Source organism: Dromaius novaehollandiae, chromosome 3 (genome assembly GCF_036370855.1).
Source record: "Dromaius novaehollandiae isolate bDroNov1 chromosome 3, bDroNov1.hap1, whole genome shotgun sequence".
Lineage (NCBI taxonomy): Eukaryota > Metazoa > Chordata > Aves > Casuariiformes > Dromaiidae > Dromaius > Dromaius novaehollandiae.
Genome location: NC_088100.1, coordinates 84,546,104 through 84,571,573, shown reverse-complemented (window position 1 = coordinate 84,571,573; position 25,470 = coordinate 84,546,104). Strand labels below are relative to the sequence as shown.

The 25,470-nt window shown below is 39.2% G+C and overlaps 1 protein-coding gene across 2 annotated transcripts in view; it reads left to right on the top strand.

The window, feature by feature from the left end:
• The first annotated feature begins 452 nt into the window (after positions 1-452).
• The window catches only part of NID1 (nidogen 1), a 49,632-nt gene continuing 24,614 nt past the window's right edge, over positions 453-25,470 (top strand). Inside the window, exons 1-12 of one of the 2 annotated variants that reach the window (XM_026108955.2) lie at positions 454-695; positions 6,459-6,758; positions 8,060-8,289; positions 8,937-9,364; positions 10,494-10,643; positions 11,932-12,183; positions 13,444-13,644; positions 14,895-15,140; positions 16,193-16,336; positions 18,041-18,169; positions 21,659-21,802; positions 22,601-22,723. In XM_026108955.2, the coding sequence (XP_025964740.1) occupies positions 489-695; positions 6,459-6,758; positions 8,060-8,289; positions 8,937-9,364; positions 10,494-10,643; positions 11,932-12,183; positions 13,444-13,644; positions 14,895-15,140; positions 16,193-16,336; positions 18,041-18,169; positions 21,659-21,802; positions 22,601-22,723 (2,554 nt within the window). In that variant the 5' untranslated portion in view covers positions 454-488. Of the gene's footprint in view, positions 696-6,458; positions 6,759-8,059; positions 8,290-8,936; positions 9,365-10,493; positions 10,644-11,931; positions 12,184-13,443; positions 13,645-14,894; positions 15,141-16,192; positions 16,337-18,040; positions 18,170-21,658; positions 21,803-22,600; positions 22,724-25,470 lie in introns of both variants that reach the window. The other variant, XM_026108956.2, reaches the window with a different exon arrangement.

Sequence of the window (25,470 nt, the reverse complement as noted above, 5' to 3'; positions counted from 1 at the left end):
GCAGCTGTTGGAAAAACTTTCAGTGCGGCTACCACTAGAAGAGTTTGCATTTCCAGAACTAATGCAAAAACCCGCCAGTGCTGGGTCAGAGCCATAGCTTTGGAAACGCCTGCCAGATTCCCAAAGAACTGAACTGACTTCAGCCCGAAGCTCCTCGCTCCAGCATGACATGCTGCAGCCGTGAGAGCGCAGAAGCCTTTGTCGGGTCGGTGCTGCGCAGAGGCGACGCACGGGCCTTCCCCCCGCAGCTTTAGTCTGCCAGCCCGCACGGCCGTGAGGGAAGCCCTGCGCTGGGGTCGGGCTCGGCCTCGCTCCCCCCGCCACCTCCGGGAGCCTGCGGCTTCCCGGGGAGCAGCGCCCTGCAGCGGGGCTGGGCCGCCCCCTGACCGCCATTGGCGGTGGCGCCGGGCCCCCGCCCGCCGGCCCCGCTGCCCGCACTTATAGCGGTGGCGCTGCGCGGCGGCGCCGCCGAGCCGGGAGCTGCCAGCATGCACGCCGTGTCCGGCTGCCCGCGCTGGGCGCTCCTGGCCCTGGCGCTGCGCCTGGCACTGGCCGCACCCGCGGAGCGGCTGCTGCTGCCGCACGGTGTGGAGCGGGGCGACGCTGTGCTGGATCCTGGCGACGATGCACGCTCGGCGGCGCTGGGGCTGCGCACGGTGCTGCGCTTCTACGGTGCTGCCGTCCGCTCCCTCTACGTGAGTGCGGGCGCGGCTGGGAGGTTTCGGCGGGCTGGACAGGCTGGCAGGGATTCGCTGTGGCCCTGCCTGGCGTTGGGTCGATGTGTGGTGGTGCCTGTTGGGTTTTGCGTTGGTTGCGTTAGCGGCACAGTCAGGTGGTGGTTCTGGTCGAAAGAGCTTGCGGGTTCCGGTTGAGTTGTATTGGGTCTGTGCACATTCACTTCTCAGCACTGTAGTTGTTGCTGATTCTTTGTGGTACATGCAGTCTGTCTGGGAGGCGATGCAACAGGTGGTAAAAAGGAAAGGAGCATTTAACCAGTTACCCAGAACGAACGCCATCCCCAGGTAACTTCTATGCCTTCTGCATGGGATACGTTAACAGCTAAGAAGTGTCCTTGTCATGGTCTGTGTTTGCTCGATTGTGCCCAAGTCACACAACTTCAACGTTGGGTGTGTAATCAGCAGCCTGACGTGTCCAACACTGGCATCTCTTAGCACTGTGAGTGTTGTTCTGTCCCTTTTCTTAATGTCTTGGGGGCTCTCAGCGTGATGTTCATTGCTTGAAGGTCTGCTGGCGTGTGGGAATGCACAGCTAGAGCAACTGCAGGCTTCATGCTGCAGACCGACCTCTGACGTGTGTGCCTCGTAGCAGAATCTGCATCCTGGAGTTGTGTGTGTGTGTTTACAGCTCATGGGGGGTATTGGAAACATTGCCTGGAGCAGAACTGCTCAAAGGTAACCAGAAGAAAATGCTGAAGATAGCATCTTCGTCTGCCAGCCAAGATGAGGCCTCAGGGGAAAGGAAGAAGCAGTGATAAAACAGACAGAGCCACAAGCCAGGACTCTAGTAAAGCTCTGAAGACAAGCTGCTAACTAGCATATTTAGAAGAGTCTTAGTAGGGAAGGCCCAATGTATTTAACATGCTAATCTGATCAAGTTAAAACCCACCTCCCTGTCCAGATAAGCCAACATGCTTTATCATCATGGGTCTAAGATACGACTTTTGGGGCTCATCTATATGGAGACACTCAAGAAATGTAACTTCACAGCTCTTAATTCCTTTGCTGTAAGGAATGCAAGACCCTTCACATGGCCGCTGCCATTCCAAGTTTGGTGCAGTTCACATGTATTTGAGTCTGTCTTTACTACCGTATGAAGGTATTCACATGAGGATTCAACATGCTTAAATTACATTGAATTACACTATCATTACCCCTTAAGTTGCGCCCTTTTCACTTTCTACACTGTCCCTACCTAGATAAGCTCTGAAATCATGTCTGAAATCCAGGATCCAGAGGTATTCAAGTTATGCCTCTGTCGAAAAGGGATGTTTGTAACTACTGACACTAGTGGTGAAGGTGAAGTAGTTTGCAAGTATTAACTGGAGTTCAGACTGCAGTTTGACCATTGGTTCATTATCATGTCTTCACTTCTCTAAGTTTGGTAACTGATTAGCCAACCCAAGTAAAAAAATACACTTTTGGCTATACGGACATCTTGAAAGATAGTGGGCTGTGTATCCTGTCACTGAGAAGCACAGATAACAAGTAATGTGTAGAATAAGGGTTGAAAGGGGACAGAGTTTTTTCAAAGAGGATTGAATTGGCTAACAGCACAGGGTTTCTTTAGTTTAATGATCTTGTTACTTGCTCATGCTGTAAAGCAGAGGAATGCTTTTAGGTTTTTTTGTTTTTTTGTTTTTTTGGTTTTTTTTTTGGATCTGGAAGAAAGCCTGTGTAAGGCTACTCCAGAATCACTTTTCGGGATATTTCAGCATAATTACTGAATAGTAAGGATGGTTGGTTTTCATATAGGCAGAGTCTGATGATGATATTTCAGTATCAGTCTATATAATACCCAGAGACTTTATTTTGCATTTAATCTGTCAGAAGTATTACAAAATAGAAGCACAGTACAATAAGTAGGGGGATAGGGAAAGGAGATGCATATCTGTTACAGAAATGTATTGAACAGTCCTAAATGCATGGTCACAATATACAGTTTTGTTGTATATTGATTGTAAGTACTTATTAAGCTACATGGTATTATTTTGTAAGCAGAATTTACTGAAGTATTGCTAGTTGATAGTAAATATTAGCAATTATTGGATAGTAGATATTACAGTTTATTAACATGCAGTTATTCCAGAAATTCGTAGATTAGGTTTTGAGTTGTTGTGGTGAAATACATGGTTCTGTATGGTTGATCAGAATAATGTGAAAAGCTTGTCTTAATTATTGAGTGCTTGACTTTTTGCAGCTTTCACCTTTGATCAGCTCAAAATTTGCTTGGCGTTCTGCCTCTGTTTCTCAAACAGTTAAGAAGCTTAGTTGTTTGAGTTAGCTCTACATATGAATAAATAAGGCAGGGAGTTCTAAGGAAGGATTGTTTAGTACTGACTTGTCTTAAAGTCCCTGGCAACAAAACTTTTTTCTTTTTATAGCCAGAAGAGATAGTAACTTTTTAATATAAATTGAAACATGAGGCTTTCACACAGAGTATTTTCAAGGAAAATGTGGTGTTTTCCTATGCAAAAATGAAACAAAATTTATAATATTGAATCCTATCCCTAACCTGTGTTGATCTATTTGTTTTAGTAGGACACATTTAGTAAAGTTTTATCTTGTTTACAGTAGGGCTCACTGAGGAGGAAAAGCTGAAGGATTTGGGATTGCTTCCTTTTAGGGAAGAACGAGAGTCCTATAAGTCAAGCTTGGATCAATTCGTTAATTGCTACTTTTATTAACTTGCTAAATGAGTATTAACTTGCTATGTTTATATTAGAAAGTTTTACTGCTTTAACTCAGCTGGCACTTGGTTATACAAACAAATTCAATTGTTCTAAACTCTCTTACCTAGAAAAGTTCACGTCCTCAAATGCCTGGTAACTGGTCGGGGAAAAATCTCTCATTTGTCTGAATATTTGATTTTGTATTATACATGCATAGACATGCTTTTTTCTCTCTCTCTTTCTCTCGCCCCCTCTTTTTCCCCGAAGTATTTTGTTGCTTTTTTTTCTGCCTCCTTTTCCTCACTTACTTAGTTGAGATAGGACTATCTATAGAGTGTGTGTGTGTGATTTGTTCTGGTACAAACCATGAATGTATCTTAACTATGTGTGTCATCCCGAAGTTTAACATGCTAAAAATACGTCTGTTTTAGTTCCTGCCAATTTAAATAGAATTATACCCTAAAAGGAAAGATGTACAGTAGAGCTGGTCTTGAGACAACGCTCCCCTAAGGCCTTTTACTTTTCTTTTCTTTCCCTTTTGGCAGGAATGCTACTTTAATGAAACCCAGTGCTTACTGAGTTACTTCTGAATTACTTATCTTTATTTTGGGGTTCACACTTTAACTTATCAATGTGAGCTTAAAAGGAACAGGGTGAAGTTAAATCATACTATTCACTATCTGTGTCAATATAAATGTATTGTTAAATATGAAAAATAAAAAGATTTTTTCAATAATGATGAATGTTCATTCTCTACACTAGAATCTCTTTACAAAATGCTCAGTTTTTTATTTATTCTCATTTAATGGCTTGCAAATGTTTTCTAGGTGGTAGAGAACCTGCAAGGTTTTCAATTGAGTATTGCCTTAACATTGGATCTGAACTGTCTCATTTATAAGCTACAAGCATAGAATGAAAATGGCTGGCATTTTTGTATCTCCTTAATAAAATTACTTGGTACAGTTAGTTTTTTAGCAGTCTAAGAAATGAATAGCCAGAAGCATGCCCCTAATAGGTGAAAAAAAGGTGTTAGATGGCTCCTTCTGATCTCGACTCCCGATTTTGTAATATTTAGTAGTCCTGATTGAATTTTCTCTTCATGTTATTTTAATCTGTGCCATAAATGGGGGGCCGTATAGACACAAAGTCTGCGCACTTTAACTCTGATAAATATCTTATACTAATTCTCTGCTCTTTGAAACACCAGTTGTCTCTCACAAGAAGATTTAGAGTGGGATTTGGGCTGCTTGTTTACAAAAAGTATAAGCAAGGAGAAAGAAGCGAAAAACTTAGACCTGACACTATAAATTCTAACTCTCTGCCTGCAACAGGTACTCTTAAATGCCAGTTTTAAAGGTGGAGTCCACCTCTGTGGTAAAATTGCCTTAGCAAGCCCACTGTAATGCTCACCATCTTTCCTACTGTCTTCCAGTGGTACAATACAGCTGGTGGCTTTTAATTTTTAGGATAAGACTTAGCTTTGTTTTACAGTGATGAAAGGTATTTTATGGTGTGGAGGTGTAACAGATGTCCTGGGAACCATTCTGAACTAGCTTTCTGTTGCGTGGCTGCCTGAAGTTGGAGCGTCTACACTGGGTTAACCCACATTGTCTCTCTAGTTCTGTGTTCCTAACGTTCATAGTTCGCTTTAGGGTCTTTGGCCACTGTAAGTCACAAACAGAATAGAAGAAAAATGATCATTTTATTTGCTTCTTCTCCCCTTTTCTAACATGACCTGCATTCCCATCCTGCTTGTGCAGATTACATAGTGCTTAAATACCTTGTATATACTGTTTATAAATAAAGGCAACTTCCTGTTTTTTACATGATCTTAACTTTTGCTGTAATATTTTTCACTGTAGCATCTAAGTACTGATTTATAACTTACAACTGAATTACTTATGCATCTGGTGATGACATAGTCCATATAGTTAATCATTTTTCAATCACTTCTGATATACCATGATAGCTATTTGCAAAGTTGAGGCAATGGTTCATGTTAACCATTATCCTATATCAAGATGACTGACCACTGGCCTTTCGCAGGGCACATATTCTGACCCTGGGTGGTCAAAGGAGAGCTAAAGGGGTAGGTGTGAGCAATATATGAAGGAGTAATTTGTAGCTTAAGTACCCACACCACCCTTTTTGTGATTTGCTGTATATAGCAGTAGTAATGGAGGTCTGCATTTTAAAGGATGTTGCCAAGACGTATGCAGCCAAGATCCTTGACAGACTTGCACACCCCACACTCACTGGTCACTTACTGTTGTTACCTGTGCTAAATAAGCCTACAGCAGGTATGTCGAAATGTGCTGCAGTCTCACTTCGCTTTCTGTGAGACATATTGAAAGACTCGTCTCTTTCCTGTTTTGCTGCAGGAGCAATTTTGCAGAAGAGGTAAGGGTGTGTGCGTGTGTGTGTGTGTGTGGGGGGGGGCCTCCGTCTTCATTTCTGTCACTATTGATGTCATCTTGGATACAGATGTTTTTGCATCATCTCTTCAGGAATATTAAGCATTAGTCTGTGCACAACTTGCTCTGTATCTTCAATGATTCCCTCCCCACCATCCCCAGTCATGCTGTTCTAAAACTATTTGGCGAAAGAGTAACAGCGAAAAAGTGAGACAAGTTTATAATTATCCAAGTGGGTCTGTGCGCAATTGTTGACAGACTCACTGAAGGGATGCAGTGAGTCTTCGTCTGTGAGACAACTGGAAACGTGAAAGGTGGGGGTTTTGTACATCTTTGTTAGAAGAGGCAATAAATATTCAAAATTTAAATACTTAAAATCTTGTTCTGGGAGAAGAAGGTTGGTTTATCCCTAAAGTAGATGACTCTTTTGGGGGAGCTGAAATCCCAAGACTCCTGACTTGGGATATAAAAACAAAACAAAACTTGTAAAATTCCAGTTACTTCACAAATACCAGACTGACTTTTGGCTTAATTTATTTTAGAAATGCAATGAAAACACCATGATCTCAAGCACATGGATGTGGGAGACAGCCATATGAACAGTATTTATCTTACAATTTCCACTTTTTTATTAGGTTGCCACTAATGGGATTATTGCAGTGAATGAACCTTCAAATGAAGAAGAATATCTTGGTCGATTCCCAGTCAGTTTTGGGGCTATCGCTCCCTTTATGGCTGATCTGGATACAACGGATGGACGTGGAAATGTGTATTACAGAGAAGATTCATCCCCAGATGTCTTACAACTTGCTTCAGACTACATCAAAAGATGTTTTCCTGAGACCACATTTGATCCCAGCAGTGTTGTGATTGTTACATGGAAGCTTGTGGCTCCTTACCAGGCACCTGGAGGAGATGTTACTTTGAAAGAAAAGGTGAATGTTAAGCAGAGTTTTAGTACATGTTGGACAGCAAGTTCAGCAGAAGTTTAACTTCAGAAGAAGTTTATTGTTCTGAAGGCTTGAATTCCTTTATATGTAAATAAATCCTGTACGATTAAGAACATATTCTTTTGTTGTTGAAAAGGATGTAGCGAGATGGGAGTTTCCAGAGCTTTACTTGACTTTTATTTTATAGTATTTTAGTCATTTAGAAGAAAATGCTTAAGTCTAAATAGATGAATTTCCTTGAATTGCCTGACAGTCCTTATTTTGAATCTGTTAGTTGGGACGTGGCAATAACCGAAAATACTAGGATGTCCTGCCCTATATCTGTGCAGTATAATCCAGTTGGCTTGCAATGTACAACGACTTTTATGTCATTTTATTTGACATCAAACTATCCAAAATGTGATAGGTATATGGACTAATAGAAACTTTAATTATACTAAACTGTGAACTCACTTTTGATGAATGACATTGCATTCACAAAAAGCTCATATATTGTGGCTACTATTTTGGTAGGAGACTATTTATCTTCCTTCAACGAAGAAGTAGGTAGCTTATTTGGAAGAAGTTTATTCTTTGTAATACTTGTATTTCATTTTCCCTTTTTGAAACATGTTAGGTACCATCCTGCAAAGACTTCAGAACATGTGTAACTATGCACTGTAATAATCCCAGCTGATGAATCTGCTCACAGTATGTTGATACCATCACTGTGACTTAGCATATCTTGTTTCGCCTAACATAATTTCTTGTGCCTGACTTGATTAATGGTTCCACACTGTGGTAGTGATGAATAGCTGATGCATGAGGTACTGTCTTGATAGTTCCTATAGTATGTAGGAGTATTCCTGCAGAGAATGACAGAGTTGCAACAGCATAAAACTTGAAGTTTTCTTTAAATATTCTGTTTATAAATATACTCATATCAATTTTATACATCTTTCTAATTAGTCTAGCACATCACTCTATCTTAAGGAGACTGTCTAGCATGCTCTGCATGTTATAAAATGTAGGATTGTTGTGTTTTAGGCAGCCTCTATGACTATTCTGTAACACCTTCAACTTACCTTTTAATATTTATACATATTTAATAAAAAACTACCATAGCAAAATGTAAGCTTACTTAATGTTGATTTATCTGAAAAGTTGATTGACCAATCTATAATAAGTACATGATACATTACCGCTTATGGAAACTCAGATTTTGACTCTGTGTTTATAAAATATCGTCCTGTTGTCTATCTTGACTGTTTTTCCATGAGTAAGTGGATTTTAAATTTTCTTCGCAGAGAAACACATTCCAGGCTGTTTTAGCCTCTTCTGACTCCAGTTCCTATGCTATTTTCCTTTATCCAGAAGATAGTTTGCAGTTCTATAGTACATATTCCAAGAATGATGATGGAAGGATTCCTGCTATGGTTGGCTTTAGTCAAGCCTCTACAAATTACTACTTTTGGGAAAAACCAGGATCCTACAATGTCATTGCTAATGATGAAGACACCATCAGAAACCTACAGAAGTATGCTTCTTTTGTTTGTTTAAACTTCCCAAGAAACACCAAGGAGTTCCACATTCTGTTTTAATAATTGCAGCATGAGACAATGGGAAATAACAAGATGCCATTAGTGATTGCATGAGAAATTGCAAAGTCTGCCTGCCAGTGTTAAATATACACCCTGTCAAAGAATACAAGAACTGTGATCTAATTTGTCAGAAATCCATAGTCCTAGTGTCACTGGTAGCTGCTGTATAGTTAGCCTTTCTAAAGATTGGACCACTTGTTTAGAACTTAATATTTTTACTTGCACAGTCTTTCCTGCAAAAATATGGGCAAGAAGAAAAGGGAATGTGTTAGAAAGTTCTAACAACTGTTAACAAGATCTCTGTGGCTCAAATGTCTCCTTTTTTTGTTCCCATCTCTTTGGAGACAAGGAGGGTAGAAATTCTCAAGGAGAGCTCTGGCTGTGGAAGGGAAATACTGCCCAAACTCTCAGGGGTGTCTTATAGCTTAATAAACTGTACCTATTTAGTACTATATAGAGAAAGATAACTCAGGAATTTTGTCTTGGTATTTCTTAGCAGAGTATAACATTTTATGTGTAGGATGTGAATCTCACAGAATTTGTACTTGATTGATTTGATTTGGCATATGCTTCTCTTTGACAGAAGTAGCAATGCTGGCAGGCAAGGTGTCTGGGTGTTTGAGATTGGTAGCTCGTCTGAGAGTGTTGTGCCTGCCAAGATCAGCAGTGTTTTGGAGAGCCTAGAGTCCAGTGAACAAGACCAAGAGATGACTTCAAAAGCATTTATGTCAGATTATGGCTCCACTGAAATAAGACTGGAACATGTAACCAGCGCTATGGACAGTACAGAAGGGGATCAGCACCACATCACGTATAGTGTTCCTCACCTAGCTGCAGAAGACTTTATGACTTCATACCAAGATGTAACAGAAATACCTTCAACTGAGTCTTTTTATGGTCAGCAAGATTTCCCAACAGCAAAAGCTCCACCTCGCCAGTTCCAAGTCCAGCAGTTCCCCCCACAGCAACCCCAGGTCATAGATGTGGAAGAATTTGATGAAACTGGGATAGGTAATATCTCTTATAGTGCTTGGGTCCTTGTATCGGGGATAGGTTGGAAAAAATCAGAGTTGCACATGAGATTGAATTATTAAAGGAGTAATCTGTTTCCTTCTCACTACCTTCGTATTTGAATATCTGTGCATATTTAATGAGTTTGTGTTATTCGTGGAGGCAGTTAAGTTGGATGTTACCTCTGATTCAGATCCTGCCAGTTTAGTCAACTAATCCTACTAGTCAGGCTTACAGGAGAGCAAGTCTGCAAAGTGTCTGTGAGAGCTGAATCTGTCCTAAGGCAAACTTCCCGAAGGGATACTGGTATTTCTAAAGCCAACACATTCTTGGTAAAAAAACTACTTTATCCATGTCTTTTGCCCAGGACTGTTGTTAAAGGTATGATCTGAACTGCAGTAGCTGCATTAACTGGCTGTTCCTGGTAAGGATTTTACGATCAGTTCTATTGAAACCTAGTTTTTTGCCGTTCGTAGACATGCTACTGAGTACAAGTGATTTAATACAGGCTGAGAACAGCATCTGCTGTAAAAATTGTCAGCTTAGGGTTTTGTGGCCTCATGTTTTACAAGGACAGGATTGGCAAATGTAACTTCTGAGGGAGTGTTTGCAGAAAATTCAAAACAGTATGACTGATTGCCCAGATGTTAAATGTTCCTTGAACCAGATGAGAAGATTGTAATTCTGGTTGGCTTACCCCATTAATTCATAGAGATGGCAGAGTTCATCAGTTAGTTCAGGCTCCGAAGTACTGTATCGATGGGGTTTGTTCTGAATTTAGAGAGGTTGCTTTTTGCTTTGGTTTGAAACCAGAACATGTTAAACTGTCTATGTGTTTAGTTTCACCAAGACAGTTTTGTAAACCACTGTATATTAATATAGATCCACTGAAGTCAATAGAACTACACAGACTTCTAACATCTGAAGCCCTGATGTTTTCTGGAAAATAGTGGACTGTTATTTGCGTATTGCAGTGTTAGCAAAAGTCGATTGCAGTTGTTTGTTTTCTGTAAAGACAAAATGAAAACCCTGATCCAGGGAGTCTACAGGGACTTTGAAACCGCACCTGGGATGCGTGAATACTATAGTAGCTACTCATAGTTTAAATGGCTGATCTTATTTTCTGCAGTATTCCGCTACCACACGGATGTCCAACAGACTTGTGCTAACAGCCGTCACCAGTGCTCCGTTCATGCTATTTGCAAAGATTATTCCAATGGATTTTGTTGCAGTTGTATTGCTGGTTACAAAGGAAATGGCAGACAATGTGTAGCAGAAGGTAACTTTTTGAAAATTAGACAAACATGCAGCAATTACACATGACATTTTTGAATGAGATGACCTATTTTCAAGAGTGAAAAAAGGATATGTGGTAAATACTTCTTAAAAGATTTATCAATAGAGATGTTTTGAAAGGTGTGTTAAGAAGTGAACTATACTTTAAAAAAAGGATTGGGCTTTTAAATGGAGCAGATTAATTTGGGTGATCAATTAAATGCATTATATTTTAGCATGACTTTTTAGAACAAATAAACTCCATATAACAGACAGAATTTAATCGATAGCATAACGTCCAGTGTTTATCGCTGGAATTACAGTCATGAAGTTCCAATGTGTTGTATAATCTGATCTGGTCCCCACTCTAGAAATGGACAGTTTAAAAGGGATGAACAAATTAACTTTGATCATCAAAGTAAAAAGCATGGCTTTTCTTTATCTGATTCTTAAGCTGCTTTACTAAAGGGCTGATCTGCTAGATTTTTGTTAGATATCCATTTAAACTTCGTTCATGTGTAAGATCCATGAAGGAATTTCTTATGTATACACTTGTAATCCTTATGGTGACTTGACTCAGACTATAGATGCGTTTCAACAACTGAAATAGCTGACTGCAGACTTTGTTTTATAAGGCAGGAAAGCAAAATCTACTGCTTAGCATTCAGTTAATGGATTTTCCAAAGAAGGAAACAAAGCCTCTGATGATAATGCAACTTGAACTTATTTTAGGTACTTAGGAAATTACATACAGAAGAAATTTAGTAATCCAAAGTAACTACCTCTGTACTTCTTCTTAAAACATTTTTTCTCCTAAGTGGGTTTATTTTCCACATCTTCAGGTAAAAATCAAGTTATTCTGAATGTCTAATGGTGGTAACCTTCTACTAGGGGATGACAAATTTGCATTCAGGAGGTATTGATGTGCAGTGTGGTCTTCCACTGAAATTACTGTATGCCACTTATGGTCAGAGATACTGTCACAACTTAGTCTGTTCATTGAGTTATCCACAGACAAAAAATTGTTAATAAGGATGACAAACATCTCTTTAGGCAGTTATAGCCACTCAGTCACTGTGCAATGACAAAAACATATACAACCAAATTCACACACTACTTGTAGGCAGTTTCCTGTCTAGCCTGTCTATTTAGTTTTTTGCTTGTTTGTTTTTTTTTGCTCTTCATGTTGATGTTAATATCTTTGTTTGAACATAGCAAAGGCTCTGAACATGTTTCTTGGAGAGTGTGTGAGAACTGTCATTTTATTCTGATTCATTGTATTGATTTGCCAGGATCTCCTCAGAGGGTCAATGGGAAAGTCAAAGGAAGAATCTTTGTAGGAAATAACCCAGTTCCAGTTATATTTGAGAATACTGACCTCCACTCCTACGTTGTGATGAACCAGGGGCGTGCCTACACTGCCATCAGCACAATCCCAGAGACTTTGGGGTATTCTTTACTGCCTCTTGCCTCTATTGGAGGAATCATAGGATGGATGTTTGCTGTGGAACAGGAAGGATATAAAAATGGATTCAGTGTTACTGGTAACTTTTTAATTAAAACAGTGTTTAAAAATGGTGTTATTCTTTTGTCTGGCTTGAGAAAAAAGAAGTGTTTATCTAGAAGCAATACAGGGTGAAAAACTTACTTGTTCTGAGTTGAAAATAGATTGCTTTGTCATAAAACTTATCATTTTTCCGGTTTTACATTGTATAGATATTGGGATTTTTATTCTACAATCAGTGTACAAGCATGAAAGTCTCTTACAGAGAAGGATAACGGATTGGCCAAGGAGAGTGAATTGGCCAGTTCCCGTATAAGAAACAGATTGTTAGAAATTATCTGATTTTTTTCATATCAAAGCATACAGAAGTACTGCAATAACATGCCTGTAATCTACAAGAGGTGTAACATGTTAATTGCCAGTGGTCTTCTAGAGCTGCACCCTAGCAGCGTTTTTACCTCCTTGCTGCCTGCCATCTCTGCTGCTGACTTCATTCTCCTGACAGACTTCTTTTCAGGGAATTAATATCTAATTAGGTCTGGTTTAGATTGTGCCAAGGGTGAAAAACACAATGAAAGTCTGACCTCATGAAAGTCCGAAATTCTAAACAAGCCATTTCTGCATGAGATGCTAATGATTCTTTTAACTTTTTTGATGGAAGCACCATTTCAGAATTAAGGCTCTTCATAGGTAGATATGGGCCTGGACTCGAGCATATGAATTTAAGCTGTAGGTCCAGCCTGTTTTAGGAGAACATGTGCTTTCTTTTTTCTCCTTTACAGTACTGTAGTGTGAATTTAGATCAATGTTGTCATTGTGTTAGCTGAGCATAACATCTTTTTTTTTTTTTTTTTTTTTTTTTTGATTTTATGTGTTTGACGTTTTTCCTGGAATTTACAACATGCATTTCACTTGATTTTGATTTGGAAATAAGTGTATTGAATCTCTTTAACTGGCTGTATTTTCAATTGAGATATTTTATCTAAAATGTACAACTCCTTTCCCATTTTAACTAATATGATAAAATCTAAAGTTTTGGTGATTTTTTGTTTTCAACTACTTCTTCAGGCTTATGTGCGGTTCAGCATGTTCAGTACTTAAGATAGTTTACTTACAGTATCCAAGGGTATTATCTATACACCTCTGGAAGTTATTTCTGTAGGAACCCAAAACATTAGCAATTACACTGCATAAAAGCTTGCAGAAAATACTCGTTTGTATTTTAGCTGCTAGAAACAATAGCTTGATAGAAGGATTCAGAAGTTACTATTAAGTGGTTTAACTAATACTGTTTCTTTAGGTGGTGAGTTTACACGGCAAACTGAAGTAACCTTTCTTGGCAACAACGAGAAGCTGGTTATCAAACAGAAATTCAGTGGAATTGATGAGCATGGTCACCTTACCATCAGCACAGAAATGGAGGGCAGAATACCTGAGATCCTCTCTGGTTCATCTGTCCATATAGAACCGTACACTGAGCTCTATCACACTTCTAGTTCTGGTAAGGTGCCTTAAGAATGCCCTAGGAAATGATATGAGAGTACACATTTCTCAGAGTGGAATGTAAGACAATCTGAAAAAATGTTATTTTATTACATTCTTCACAGGTGTATTTTTGACCCTTCAGTTGATACAAAGTTGCTTTTTGTCTCTTTGGAGCAGGTCCTGGAAAAGGTGAATTGTAACAGAGACAATGCAAGTACTTCTAATCTTTGAAGAGTTTCTGAGTTTAACTATCTCTGAACCAATGTTTGCAAAACATACCAGATTCCCTTTCCATTGCTCTTATTCTGACACTGCTGATGGCAGTTATACAAGTTACAAAACTTTCTGTGGTGTCCACAGCTCTTCAGTAGGAGCTAGAGTGGGATATATCTATCTGTAGGGATTTTGTCATTAAGCAGGCTTTGGTCTTGTCCAGCGAAAGCGTACAGACTGTTTATGCACCAGTACATGTTACGTAAGCTGCACAGCAATGACCGTGCCTTGTGCTGGTAACAAGATTTGTTGATATCATTTCAATTTAATTTGAATGACTGACTGGAAAATTAAGACGATCTTAATTTCATTACCAGTTTTTTCCCACCATCTTTTCAGTGCTTCTCTCAGTTCCTTCTTTCAAAGTCTGAGATTTGATAAGAGCAATCTTCTTGGATAAAATCATGGGTGTTCCAACACAACAAAATCAAAGTGTGGCTGGAGTGTTGCTGCCAGCCAGCCAGCCCTGCTGTCAAAGAGCAATAAAGATGCAGCAGCCTGGGGTGTACCCGAGCACCCGAGTGCGTTTGGATACTTGGGAGAATACGCTTTGCTCCAAGGGCATGCTCTGATTGCTAGAGACAACTCAAAGTGGTGTGGCTGCATTGTTGCTGCTCTACTTCCACTAGGGTCTGGCCTCAGTAGCCAGTTTTGAACCCCTCTTCTTATTTTGCCTGTTGTTGTGAATTGTGATGTCTTGGAGGCAAGACGAAGCTTCCACTTTGTGTGAAACTACTTCACTGTTTCGGAGGAGTTGTGTAGGCAGTGTATGCTGTGTTGAACATCTGCTTGCCCTGCAGAAAGGCTGTCCGCTCTGGGGGAAGTGTCACCCCACAGAGTAAAGTTCAATTTTTAAATTTTGTCTAGGTATATTATATGGCTTATTTTTTCAAGGCTTTGGTATCTGAGAAGCCTAGTCAAGTGACATTTTATTCCTTTGCCTGGAAATAGGTCTGCTTTAATAGGTTCTTGCTGTTTGTTGCCATTCTGCAGTGATCACGTCATCGTCCACCAGGGAGTACACAGTGACAGAGCCAGAAAAGGATGGGATTGCTTCCTCGTACACGGCTGCCTATCAGTGGCGACAAACCATCTCCTTTGATGAGTGCATTCATGATGACTCTCACCATGCTGCTTCTGCTACTCAGCAGCTCTCAGTAGACAGTATATTTGTCCTGTATAACAAAGATGAGCAGATTCTGCGATATGCTATGAGTAATTCCATAGGCCCAATCAGTGGTATGTATGAACTGGAAATCTTTCTTTTTCTCTTTTGAGAATAGTTAAGAGCTAAGCTTTTATATTCTTCTAGCCTAACTTAGCTCGGTGCTAATGAATTAAATTAATTAGTTGCATAGGTCACCGAAAGTCTGGCTCCATCTGTTAAGAAGAAAAATAACACTGTTGAGGGGTGTATTTTTACTTGAGGGAGAAGAATTAAGCGATTATCTCCTCTTGAAATCCAGTGGAGTTTGTGTGCTGCATTCATTGAAATACCGTCCACATATCAGCTTGAGTCTATTGCTGCTTAGATGCATGGAATGTAGCATTGATCTTTACCTAAATTATAGTTCTTTTATTTTCTTTTATTTTTTTTTTGTATTGACAGAACAAAGGATAAAACAGGGGAATAAGATCTGCCATTGGAAAGACTAGTTTTTATAGTTCATCTTGAAACATGACACTATATCTTTGGAAGTTAGGCAGGTTATGAAATGTCTTATTGAGACTAGCTGAAAACTTGCTAGCATTTTGTCAGTGTATTTCCTTAGTTTTCATTTTTTCTTTTCCCTCCCCCAAGAAGGTTGCTTGTGAGCCTGTCTCCAGTTTTTTCCAAATGCACTAAAATCAGAAGAAAGCAAAGGAACAACTTGAAAATGCATGCATTCATGAAAATGCAGGAAGCACTGTGCTCTTCCTTTTTTATCTATCTATCTATCTATCTATTTTTATTCCAAAGATAAAGTTCCACGAATTACAATGAACAAAACGGGCATTAAGAATCATGTTTGGGGCCTAGGGTCAGTTTTTATCTTTGTCAGTTTTTCAGTTGTTTGTTTGTTTGTTTGTTTTTAGCTCAACAATTCTTTGCAGAAGTAACGAAGAATACAGGTGCTGTTGTCGTATTTGGGACTCATGTCCTGCATATCACCTGGAGGGGCCACCTCTTCCTGGTGCAAAACATGTTCTCTTTCCTTATTTGATGCACACTACAAGCAATCTTCTGGGCTGTATCTTGGTCCTTCTATGTGGACAGAGTCATTATGGTTAAACATGGTCTCTCTTGTCAGATGGTTCTGCTGATATTAACCGGAATCCTTGCTACACTGGTACCCATAACTGTGACACCAATGCAATATGTCGTCCAGGAACAGGGAATCGTTTCTTCTGCGAATGTTCAGTTGGCTTCCGTGGAGATGGACGTGTTTGTTATGGTATGAGAAGCCTTTCATTACAAAATACAGCTAACACAGAATCTGCTTTCTTTGGAATGTATTGACCTTCAGGACTAGTTATTCCAGTAAAATGAACTGTCCTAAGAGATTGGTTTTGGGAGAGAGAGTTTAGAGGGATGCTGGAACAGGTGGCATATCTGAATAACCAAATTAAGCAAATTTGACTCCTGTGAAGGGTCAAACTTGAGTATTTCTTGCTAGTTTACAAGTCATCTTTCCTACCTAATTCCAGTTTTCATAAAACTTGTAGGAACTTAACCTGTGAGAATCTTACTGTTCTGTAAAATCTGGTTAAAATCAGTCTGCTACATTAAAAGTTTTTGAGGAAGAGGAGGAATGGCATATACCCATGCATACAGAGCACAGGTGCATAGGATATAGGGCTGTGATGGAACCCCTTGAAAACATCTTTTTCAAGCTCTAAATTGAAACTTCCTTTCAAGAAATCTTGTATTCTCCAGCTCTGTTCAGCATTCCTGTTGCCTAAAATCTTCTCTGTAGTATATGACAAGATTTTGAGATGCTTTGTCAGAGTTAGAGAAAAAGTTTAAGCTCCGCTTCTTCATTTGATTATCATGAAATGTGTTGTTAGGTTGACAAAACCAGGATTGCTTTGCAGTGTGAAGTTTCCCTCTCTTCCATATTTTAATCTGTTCTGCATGCCCAGATCATATTAGAAACTTAAGAAAGGCCCCCTGCTTACTGGAGGCTTTTAAAATCTGATTATTCAAGATATGAGGTACACAGCTTGCAGCAGAAGGTAATGAAACAAAATTTCCACGTGAGCAAATGTCTTCCATATGTTAAGTTTAGCTAACTTCCAGTTGGTGATTGTTATGTAGCACTATTTAGTAAAAACTTAGATCATTTTAGTCTCTGAACACGAGATCTCTACCTCTTACATGTGTGTGCAGATTTATTAGCAGACAGTAACCTTTTGGAATAAACGTGGTTATTGCATGTAAGATCAAAAATATGTACTTTTAAACCACGTTTAAAGGTTTTATCTCCAGTGTTAGTTTAGTCCATATCTTAACTTAATAATACAGATTATTTCTCTGTGTGTGTTGTCTCCTGTCCTTAAAAAGAATTTGCAGGTTATTTGTGGAGCATGTGTTTTTTAAGGTGTTTGTTTTTTGTCTCGCAATCAGACCACAGCACAAATACATTTTCACCTCTTCAAAATGAGTATGTTAATGAGATATGCATCCCTTTGAATTAACAAAGTTAAAAAAAAAAAAAATCACAAATGAAAACAGTGCCAAACTGTCCCTCCCAGTCTTCCAGACCTGTGAGCTGAATCGCAGTGGATTAGAGATATATGCGGATAACAAAAAGGGAACTTTTCCCTAATGTTCCTGTTCTCCCAGTAGCCATCGCTACTTCTAATCACTTTGTAGCCTGCATTTTCTTTCTCAGTGCTTCCTCCTCTTCCCCCTCTGATTTCCTGTCTCTTGTCCTTAGTACCCCACTGTAGCACCTCTTCTGATTTTTGTGCAGATTAACTGAGGGCACAGTTACTTGAAAACTTATTTTCAGGTTACTAACGTAAGAGGTGTGATCTATCCAAGGTGTGGATTGAATACAGAAAGCTGCTGTTACTCAACAGTTGCACATTTCTCTTTTTCTGACATCTATATTAAATGCAGCATTGTAATAACTGGAATCGTTACAATAATCTAGATGTCGATGAATGCTCAGAGCAACCAGCATTATGTGGCAGTAATGCAGTGTGCAGTAACCAGCGGGGAACCTACCGATGTGAGTGTGTTGATGGATACCAGTTTGCAGCAGATGGGCGGACGTGTGTTGGTGAGTTTCAGATTTCTCAAAGCACTGCCTGGATGATTTTGGGTTGTGCTTCATCTCACAGAACCAGGAGACAGAGCTTCTAGGAGCTGTGCTACTTCTAACTTGAGTTGAATTTAGGAGTTTGTGCCGTAGTTACTGATTACAATCCATTAGGTAACCAAAGAAGGTGCCTAAAGTACTTTTGTTTTCCTCTCATAAAAATTGCCCATTCATATTTTATCCAAATATAAAATGGAATTGTTTATTGATTGCTTCTACCTTTGCTGTACTGTTATTTAGCTGCAGATTTCACACAGAAGCGAAATTCAAATTTGTAGAAGAAAAAATTGAATGGGAGCCATTATTAATTTGCCCTTATTTTACAGCATCTCACTCTCAAGACTAGGTATTACATTTATTACACCATCACTTAAATCATTTTCTGTAGTCCTGAGCTTTGGCTTTTTGGTTTTTTTTTTTTTTTTTCCCCTTTGTTCATCTTAATCTGAAATAAATGTTTCTGATTCGTCACTTACGTAAGGCAGTGCCCAGGTCAAAACAAGCGTGTCTAAGCTATTTGCAGGCTTATCCTGAAGTGATTGTTAACCATGCTGAAAAGAAATTATAACTACAGATCATTTCACTGTTAAAATCTTTGAGATTCTGAGGAAGTCTGACTGGTGTGATAATGGATCATTAAAACTCCAAATTCAGTAGTTGTCAGTGAATTATGTTTATTTAATGTTTTTAAAAAATTTCCCTAGAGGAAGCCGGAGTTAACCTGTACTTGCTGGACTAGATTCTCTTACCAAGAGCTCTTTTTTTTTCGTATTTGTTCTGTTTTTTCACTAAAATTATAAACATTTCATGTGGTAGCTGCAGAGTTTGAAGGTGTTCATGCGGGATGTGTATTGAAAGCGAATTTTCCTTATAGAGGGAAAGCCCATGAGCTTTACCCTAGTGAACATTAAGTGGGTTCTTCTGGGTGTCAGTTACATTGCAAATATCAAAGGCTATAAATCCCCAAAATATACAAATGGCAGATGGAAAAGGGGTTATGATTCTTTTGCTAGAGCTTCAACTGTCTGTTTTTGCTGTTTGAATGTTGAATAATATTTAAGGCAGGATATCTTATCTGCTTCCAATTTGGAAGTCTTCTTAGTGGGGAAATTTCTCTGGGCAGAGAGGATAGGCTATAGATTAGCTTTTTTAATTAGAATTTTTGTCCTAATTTTGCAGCCTGACAGTTTTCATTGACACCTATTTTTGCACCATACTCTCCATAACTGATATCAAGGGACAAGTCAACAAGTTTAAAGGGCAAAAAACAATTACATGCTTTCACAGCCTTGGTTTTACTATTACAAACATGCCAAGCCCTTTTAGCCTCATCTTTTAAAATAGGCTTTTTTTTCGTTTTCCTTTCCTTTTACTTTTTTTCTTACTTCTCTGTTTAGCTTAGTAATGTTGCATGCTTAAGTTTGAGTTCATATTTCTTGCACCTGGATGACAAGACCTGTACACAGTGTGATTGGACCAGTTCCTCTCTCTTTTGGAAATAACTGAAACAGGGTCACCTTTGCTTTTTTTGTGACTGCTTCATGGTGGCAGCTGAGTTACCCTGTGATCAGCTAGTCTGTTTGGGTCTCTGCTCATCATAGCTGTTGCCAACTGAAGAGCCTCCATCTTACATCAGAGAGTTGCATTACTTCCCCTAGGTGTGTGACCTTGCAAGCTGGGTATTAACATTGCAACACAAGTCCATCTCTCTGGTCCAGTAGGAATTACCATTTGCATCTGCTCACAGTGCACCCTGACCGTCCCCTTTATTGCAGAACAGTTGGAAAAAAAAAACTTCTGCCGAGATACTGGAAAGGATAGGGTGCGATGTGGAAGAGGAGCTTTATATTATTTCCATTTTATCCACCACTGCCCTTTTGACACTTCAACCTGACAGGAAGCCTTCTTCTCTCCAGGCATGACCCCACTGGCATCATTCTACCACTTTCCCATGAAGCTGATGTGACACACTTGTTCCAAATGCTATGTAATTCCTTGCTTAGTTTGAATGATTTCAGTTTGATCTCTTTCTTCAATCAAAACCAAACTTTACATCCGTAAGACTGAGCAGGCAGAAGATGAAATGTATTTTCCCAGCAGGATGAAAATAAATATTATGTTGTTCTTGTTCCCCTTCCCACAGGGGAGGGGTTTACAGCCCGTAGACAACTTGAACTCTTGAAGAGACAGCAGTCACCCTCTTTGTGCTTTTGCTGCTTGCTCTGGGATACCAGCTCTGACTCAGCTTTTCTAGAACTGCAGCTTTTTCATACCAGCCCTGTGACTCACCAAATGGCATAAGAGAGTTGTAAATAAATGCTGTTCTGCTATTTGTAGACTGAAGAGTAGAAGGACTTGGGGACTTACCAGGAACTCCAAGTCTAAAATGAGTGCACTAGAATGCAGTTCTAAATAGGTAGTTTTGCAGTCTAAAACTTATTTCATCAAATAGAACAGATCTCCTAAATGATTCTAACAATGTCATCTCCCCCAGAGAAATGGAGAAAATGGTGGTTTCCAGATCTTGCTATGATTGCAAGATTTTCTTATTTTCATGCTGATACTGTGGTAGTTTCCATCTGTGTATGTGGTGAAAGGAAAATTGTAGAGTCTGCTCTCAGCACCCTGACAGCTCTTAGTAAGAACTGTGTAAAGAAAGCCTCGGTGACTCCTTGCTATAGCAGTTGGAAGTCTATTCCTCGATGCGCATGCTGCAGACTTGTGTATTTCTGGGATCAAGAATTTTGTAGTATTTTGCCTCTTTCTTTTTTAAATATCATGGTCTCCTTTACTCTTCTTTGGCATATCAGGTAAGCATGGGGAGAGCTCTGGAGACTGGTTGAAATATATTTGTGTGTAAAACAATGAAATGCCTTCAGAGTCACTGCTGTCAACACTGAGAAAGTAAGTTATGAAAAGCTGCAGGACTGGCCCCAGCTGCCACAATTAGTCAAAATCACTCCATTAGTTGACAAATGTGTTTATCTCCTATTGAGTGAGTCACAGTTTCTATTTGTTGCCAAGTGACAACAACCCTGGGTCAATGCTAGGTTAGTGTAGCAGGATCTCTAATAATTCCCAGTGCAGTGAACTGGCCACTTAGCTAGTATGTAAGGTGTCTCTGTGAGATTCCTTACATTTCATCCAGGACTCTCTTCTATAAACGAAAGTATCTTGGATGTTAGTCTGTGACTATGGTAGCCTTTCCGCCATATTGCATATTAACAAACATTTGTGAGATGCTGAGAGGAGTCAGGCCCTTTCTTTGTAAAACATTGTTAAACATGTAACATCAGTGAAAAGGGAGATCTCAGCAAAAAAACCCTTTCCTTTCCCTTTTGTATGCTTCTTTCACAGCTGTTCTGTCTCTACAAATGTATTAAAAGCTTTAGACTTTGAAGAGAGAAATTCAAATTTTCATCTCATTTTTTTTTTACATATTACCTGCAGCTGTCGAATATAGCATAAACCATTGTCAGACAGGCACACACAACTGCGACATTCCTCAGCGCGCCCAGTGTGTATACACCGGAGGGTCTGCCTACATCTGCTCGTGCCTCCCTGGCTTCTCTGGTGATGGGCGTGCCTGTGAGGGTGGGTAGCACTATTTGTTATGTGGTGTTTTTTTTTTTTTAAATACTCTTTATTGTGCAACATGTCTTGTTATTGCAATGTCCTGTAGTTACTTCTGATTTAAAGTAGGAAATATCATAGCTTAAGCCCTCCAGGCATGCACTTCATTAAGCTCTTGTCCTTTCCTCCCCCCCATGTTAGAATTCACTCTTCAATATTTGTGCTACAGTTGGTCAGAGATGAGGTAGGTATAAAAATTGCAATAGTTGCAGTTAGTAGATTGTCATCTGCTGGAACTGTTTGCACTATACTGCTTTATATTATTAAGGTGGTGACACACGATGCTTAGAATTCTGAATTTGTAGAAATGCTGTACTGTGTTTCATTTCTTTGGGTAAGGCTACTTCCCCACTAAACTTCAGCTGACATTTTGGAAATCTTTCTGGCCAAATCCTACCCCTCTTACTGTGTTTATCTGTATATCTGTTCCTTGCAAAACATGGGCATGTTATTCTAGAATACTTTGAGTTAACAGTGCTAGTTACCCATCAACATTGTTGATTTAAGAATAGGAGGGTGCAGGGATTTGTTAAGAGCCAGAGTCTAAAATACATGCATACCTTTCTTTTCTTAGCATTTCTGTACAGACGTTATTTCAAATTCTAATAATTCTAAGTAAGTGTATAATTCTAATCAGATATCCTCAAATAGGTGCCTGAAAGTCATGAAACAGATTTGTACTTTAATTCATCACTCTGATTTGTAAGTTATTGTTCATCAGGAAGAACAGTTATCTGAAACTGATCTGCTGTCTTACAGATGTAGATGAATGTCAACAGGGCCGCTGTCATCCAGATGCTTTCTGCTACAACACACCTGGGTCCTTCAGTTGCCAGTGTAAGGCAGGTTATCGTGGGGATGGTTTCCGGTGTGTGTTAGGAGGTAAAATTTTATAGTTCTTGAAAGTAGGACCAGAAATATAATTTGGGAATTGGATGACATATGTTAATTTGGTTCATCTCTGGAACAAATTGTGTATTTTCTTGTTGCGGTCTTTATTCTTTCTCCCACAGTCTCTCAAGTTTTGAACTTCACCAAGCTTGTGTTAAAATGTGTTTCTTAGCTACTATCCCTCTTCCTGCTCAATATCCTCTGTATTATGTTTTAACTGTTCTATTTGCAGCAGTCCTTAGTCCCAAGCTGGTGGTATTTTTTGGTTGCATTACGTAAACATTTGGCAGCAGACTGATTTTTTGACTGCTTTGTTGCATTTCATTTACATTATCAACAATTCCAGGTGTTTTATGGTAAATGGTTACTGTGTATGCGGAAGAATTACAAGAGGAAAGTGAAGGATAAGACCAGAGTACCTGCACTGATGTCTTCACTGGGACCTGGATGCCTGATTTCCACTGTATAGCCAATAAGAGTCCAGAAAGCCTAACTCCAGTTTCTGACTAACACTTAGATGTTTCTGTTTTCACCCAGCTTGTTCCCTGTTCAGCAGAAGGTTCTTCACTCCACTGCACTTCTGCTCCTGCGTGTATGCCCTGTAGTTTGGGCCTTGAAATACTAAACTCCTGCTCTTGAAGGCATGCTAAAAATAAGAAATAAGGAACACTGAAGCACGAAGTAGCATTGCTGTGGTTATTTTCATTCAAAAGCGTGGCAAAACCAGTAGACGGCACTCAAGTTTTGTGAAACGGTGCATACTCTTATTCAGGAAATAAGGCCTAATTTCTGAGCATATTCAAACCCACTTTTCCTGCTGCCTAAGATTCTTGCTATCAGGCAAGAGAGCCTGTACCTCTATACACAGATTGCTACTCTAAACTATGCAGCCAAGAGTACAAAAGTCATAGGACCAGAAGGAAAGAAAGCAAGAAGCAGTGTGACTGAGTAGGCTGTCTTTATAAATCTACTTCTGCACCGTGGTCTTACTGATGTCCAAAGTCTTTGATAATTCAAAGCTGTGATTTCTTTTTCTTTTAACATAGGATTTTTTTAATATATAATTGAAATGCTTCCCTAAACGTGCTTGTCTGCATGACACAACATCACTACCTGCTCTGTAGCTGGAACATACATTCTTTCTTTGGCCCTCTGCCTGCCACCATCATCCCTAATTCTGAGGCTTTTACTTTTTTGCACAATTGGGTACAAATGCCTTGAACCAAAAAGGCAAAGGAGCATTCATTGGAAAGGCAAAAAAAAAAAAAAAAATTGCAAGGTGATTTCTGTTTATAGGTCATATTTATATGACACTTCCTTATGTGCTGAGGAACACATTGGTATGTCAAATCATCCAGTGTCTGTAGATTTTTCTTTCATAGTAGGCTGTAGGAGGTTTTGCAGCATTTAGCTTTGAAGCTATAGGTTTTGTCAGTTTATGCCAGTCTTTCAGTGTTATTTTAACTTATTTTTTTATGCATGAATGCCCATTTGTATTTTCATTTTAATGCCAAATGAATGGAGAATTACCTAGTATTTCTGGCCTCTGTTAAAATATTTCTCCAACCAAGCTGCAGATAAACCTGCAGGGTTATTCTTCCTAGAGGAGAAGCTTCATGTGGGTAGCTTGAAGCAAAATCAAACTGTAAAGCTTACAGTTCTTCAGTAAGATTTGCAGAGGCAGAAATATTTCATGTGTGGCACATCCCCTTTCTTGTAGCTGAAACAGGTGGTTTGGAAGGCTGTGATACTTGAATTTAACAAATTAGCTTTATTACCAGGTCATATTTAATTTCTTCTGCGTATACATGATGGTATATTTAAACTTTTTCATTGAAAGCAACATCTTTTTGCATATAGTAGTTAGTGTATCTATTAAACTGCTAAGTACAGTCTACTATTTAGTAGTAGCTTTGTATTATTTTTGCTGTAGATTTCTTGACTTTCCATACTCTTTGCAATTGTATCTTGAGTGGGGATCTCTCCCAAAATGGTGTTAATGGTAATAACAAATTATTTTGGACGGCTTTGTATCTATTGTTTCAATGGGAGGGGATCTGCCAGGTTTTGTTAATATTCATTTGTGCCTGCCTATTTTTTTAATGCTGTTTTGCACTACCATTGGAACATGCTTTAGAAACACTTAGATCAGTTGGTTCTGTTCATGAAATGCTGTGAGCAGAAGAACTTGATAGATGAGAAATCTCACTTTTGCTGAATCCTGCACAGGAGACTCTTGCTTTCGCCTTGCTAGTCTGCATCAATGGCAATGTTCATGATAAAGTTAGCTGCTTTTTCCTCAGAGGAGAGGTAATGGAACAATAGCTGCCCTTGGGATGTCATGTATTGCTAAAGCAATATGTACTTTTACAAGCATATATCCAACAATCCAACAGCTAAATCATTTCCTATAGTTAAACTCAAAGTACACTTTCTGAAGCCTAACAAAAAGTGGCTTAGTTTATTTTAGCACCTAATTTGCAAAGCAAGTTGTTCCAAGACTTACACATGAGAATCTGTTGTATTCAGCTTTAATTAGAGGCTCTTTCTTCTCCTTTTTATCCACTAAGGTTTTGCTCTAATTAGGCTCAGCTAAGTCACTGAAATCCTGGTTGTTAACAGCATGGAAAATTTCATTCATCCAAATACTCAATTCTTTTTGCTGTATCTTTTTCTAAACCATGTGTACAATTGCTGTTTGTTTGGTGTCTTTATTTTATCAAACATACTGTTGAATA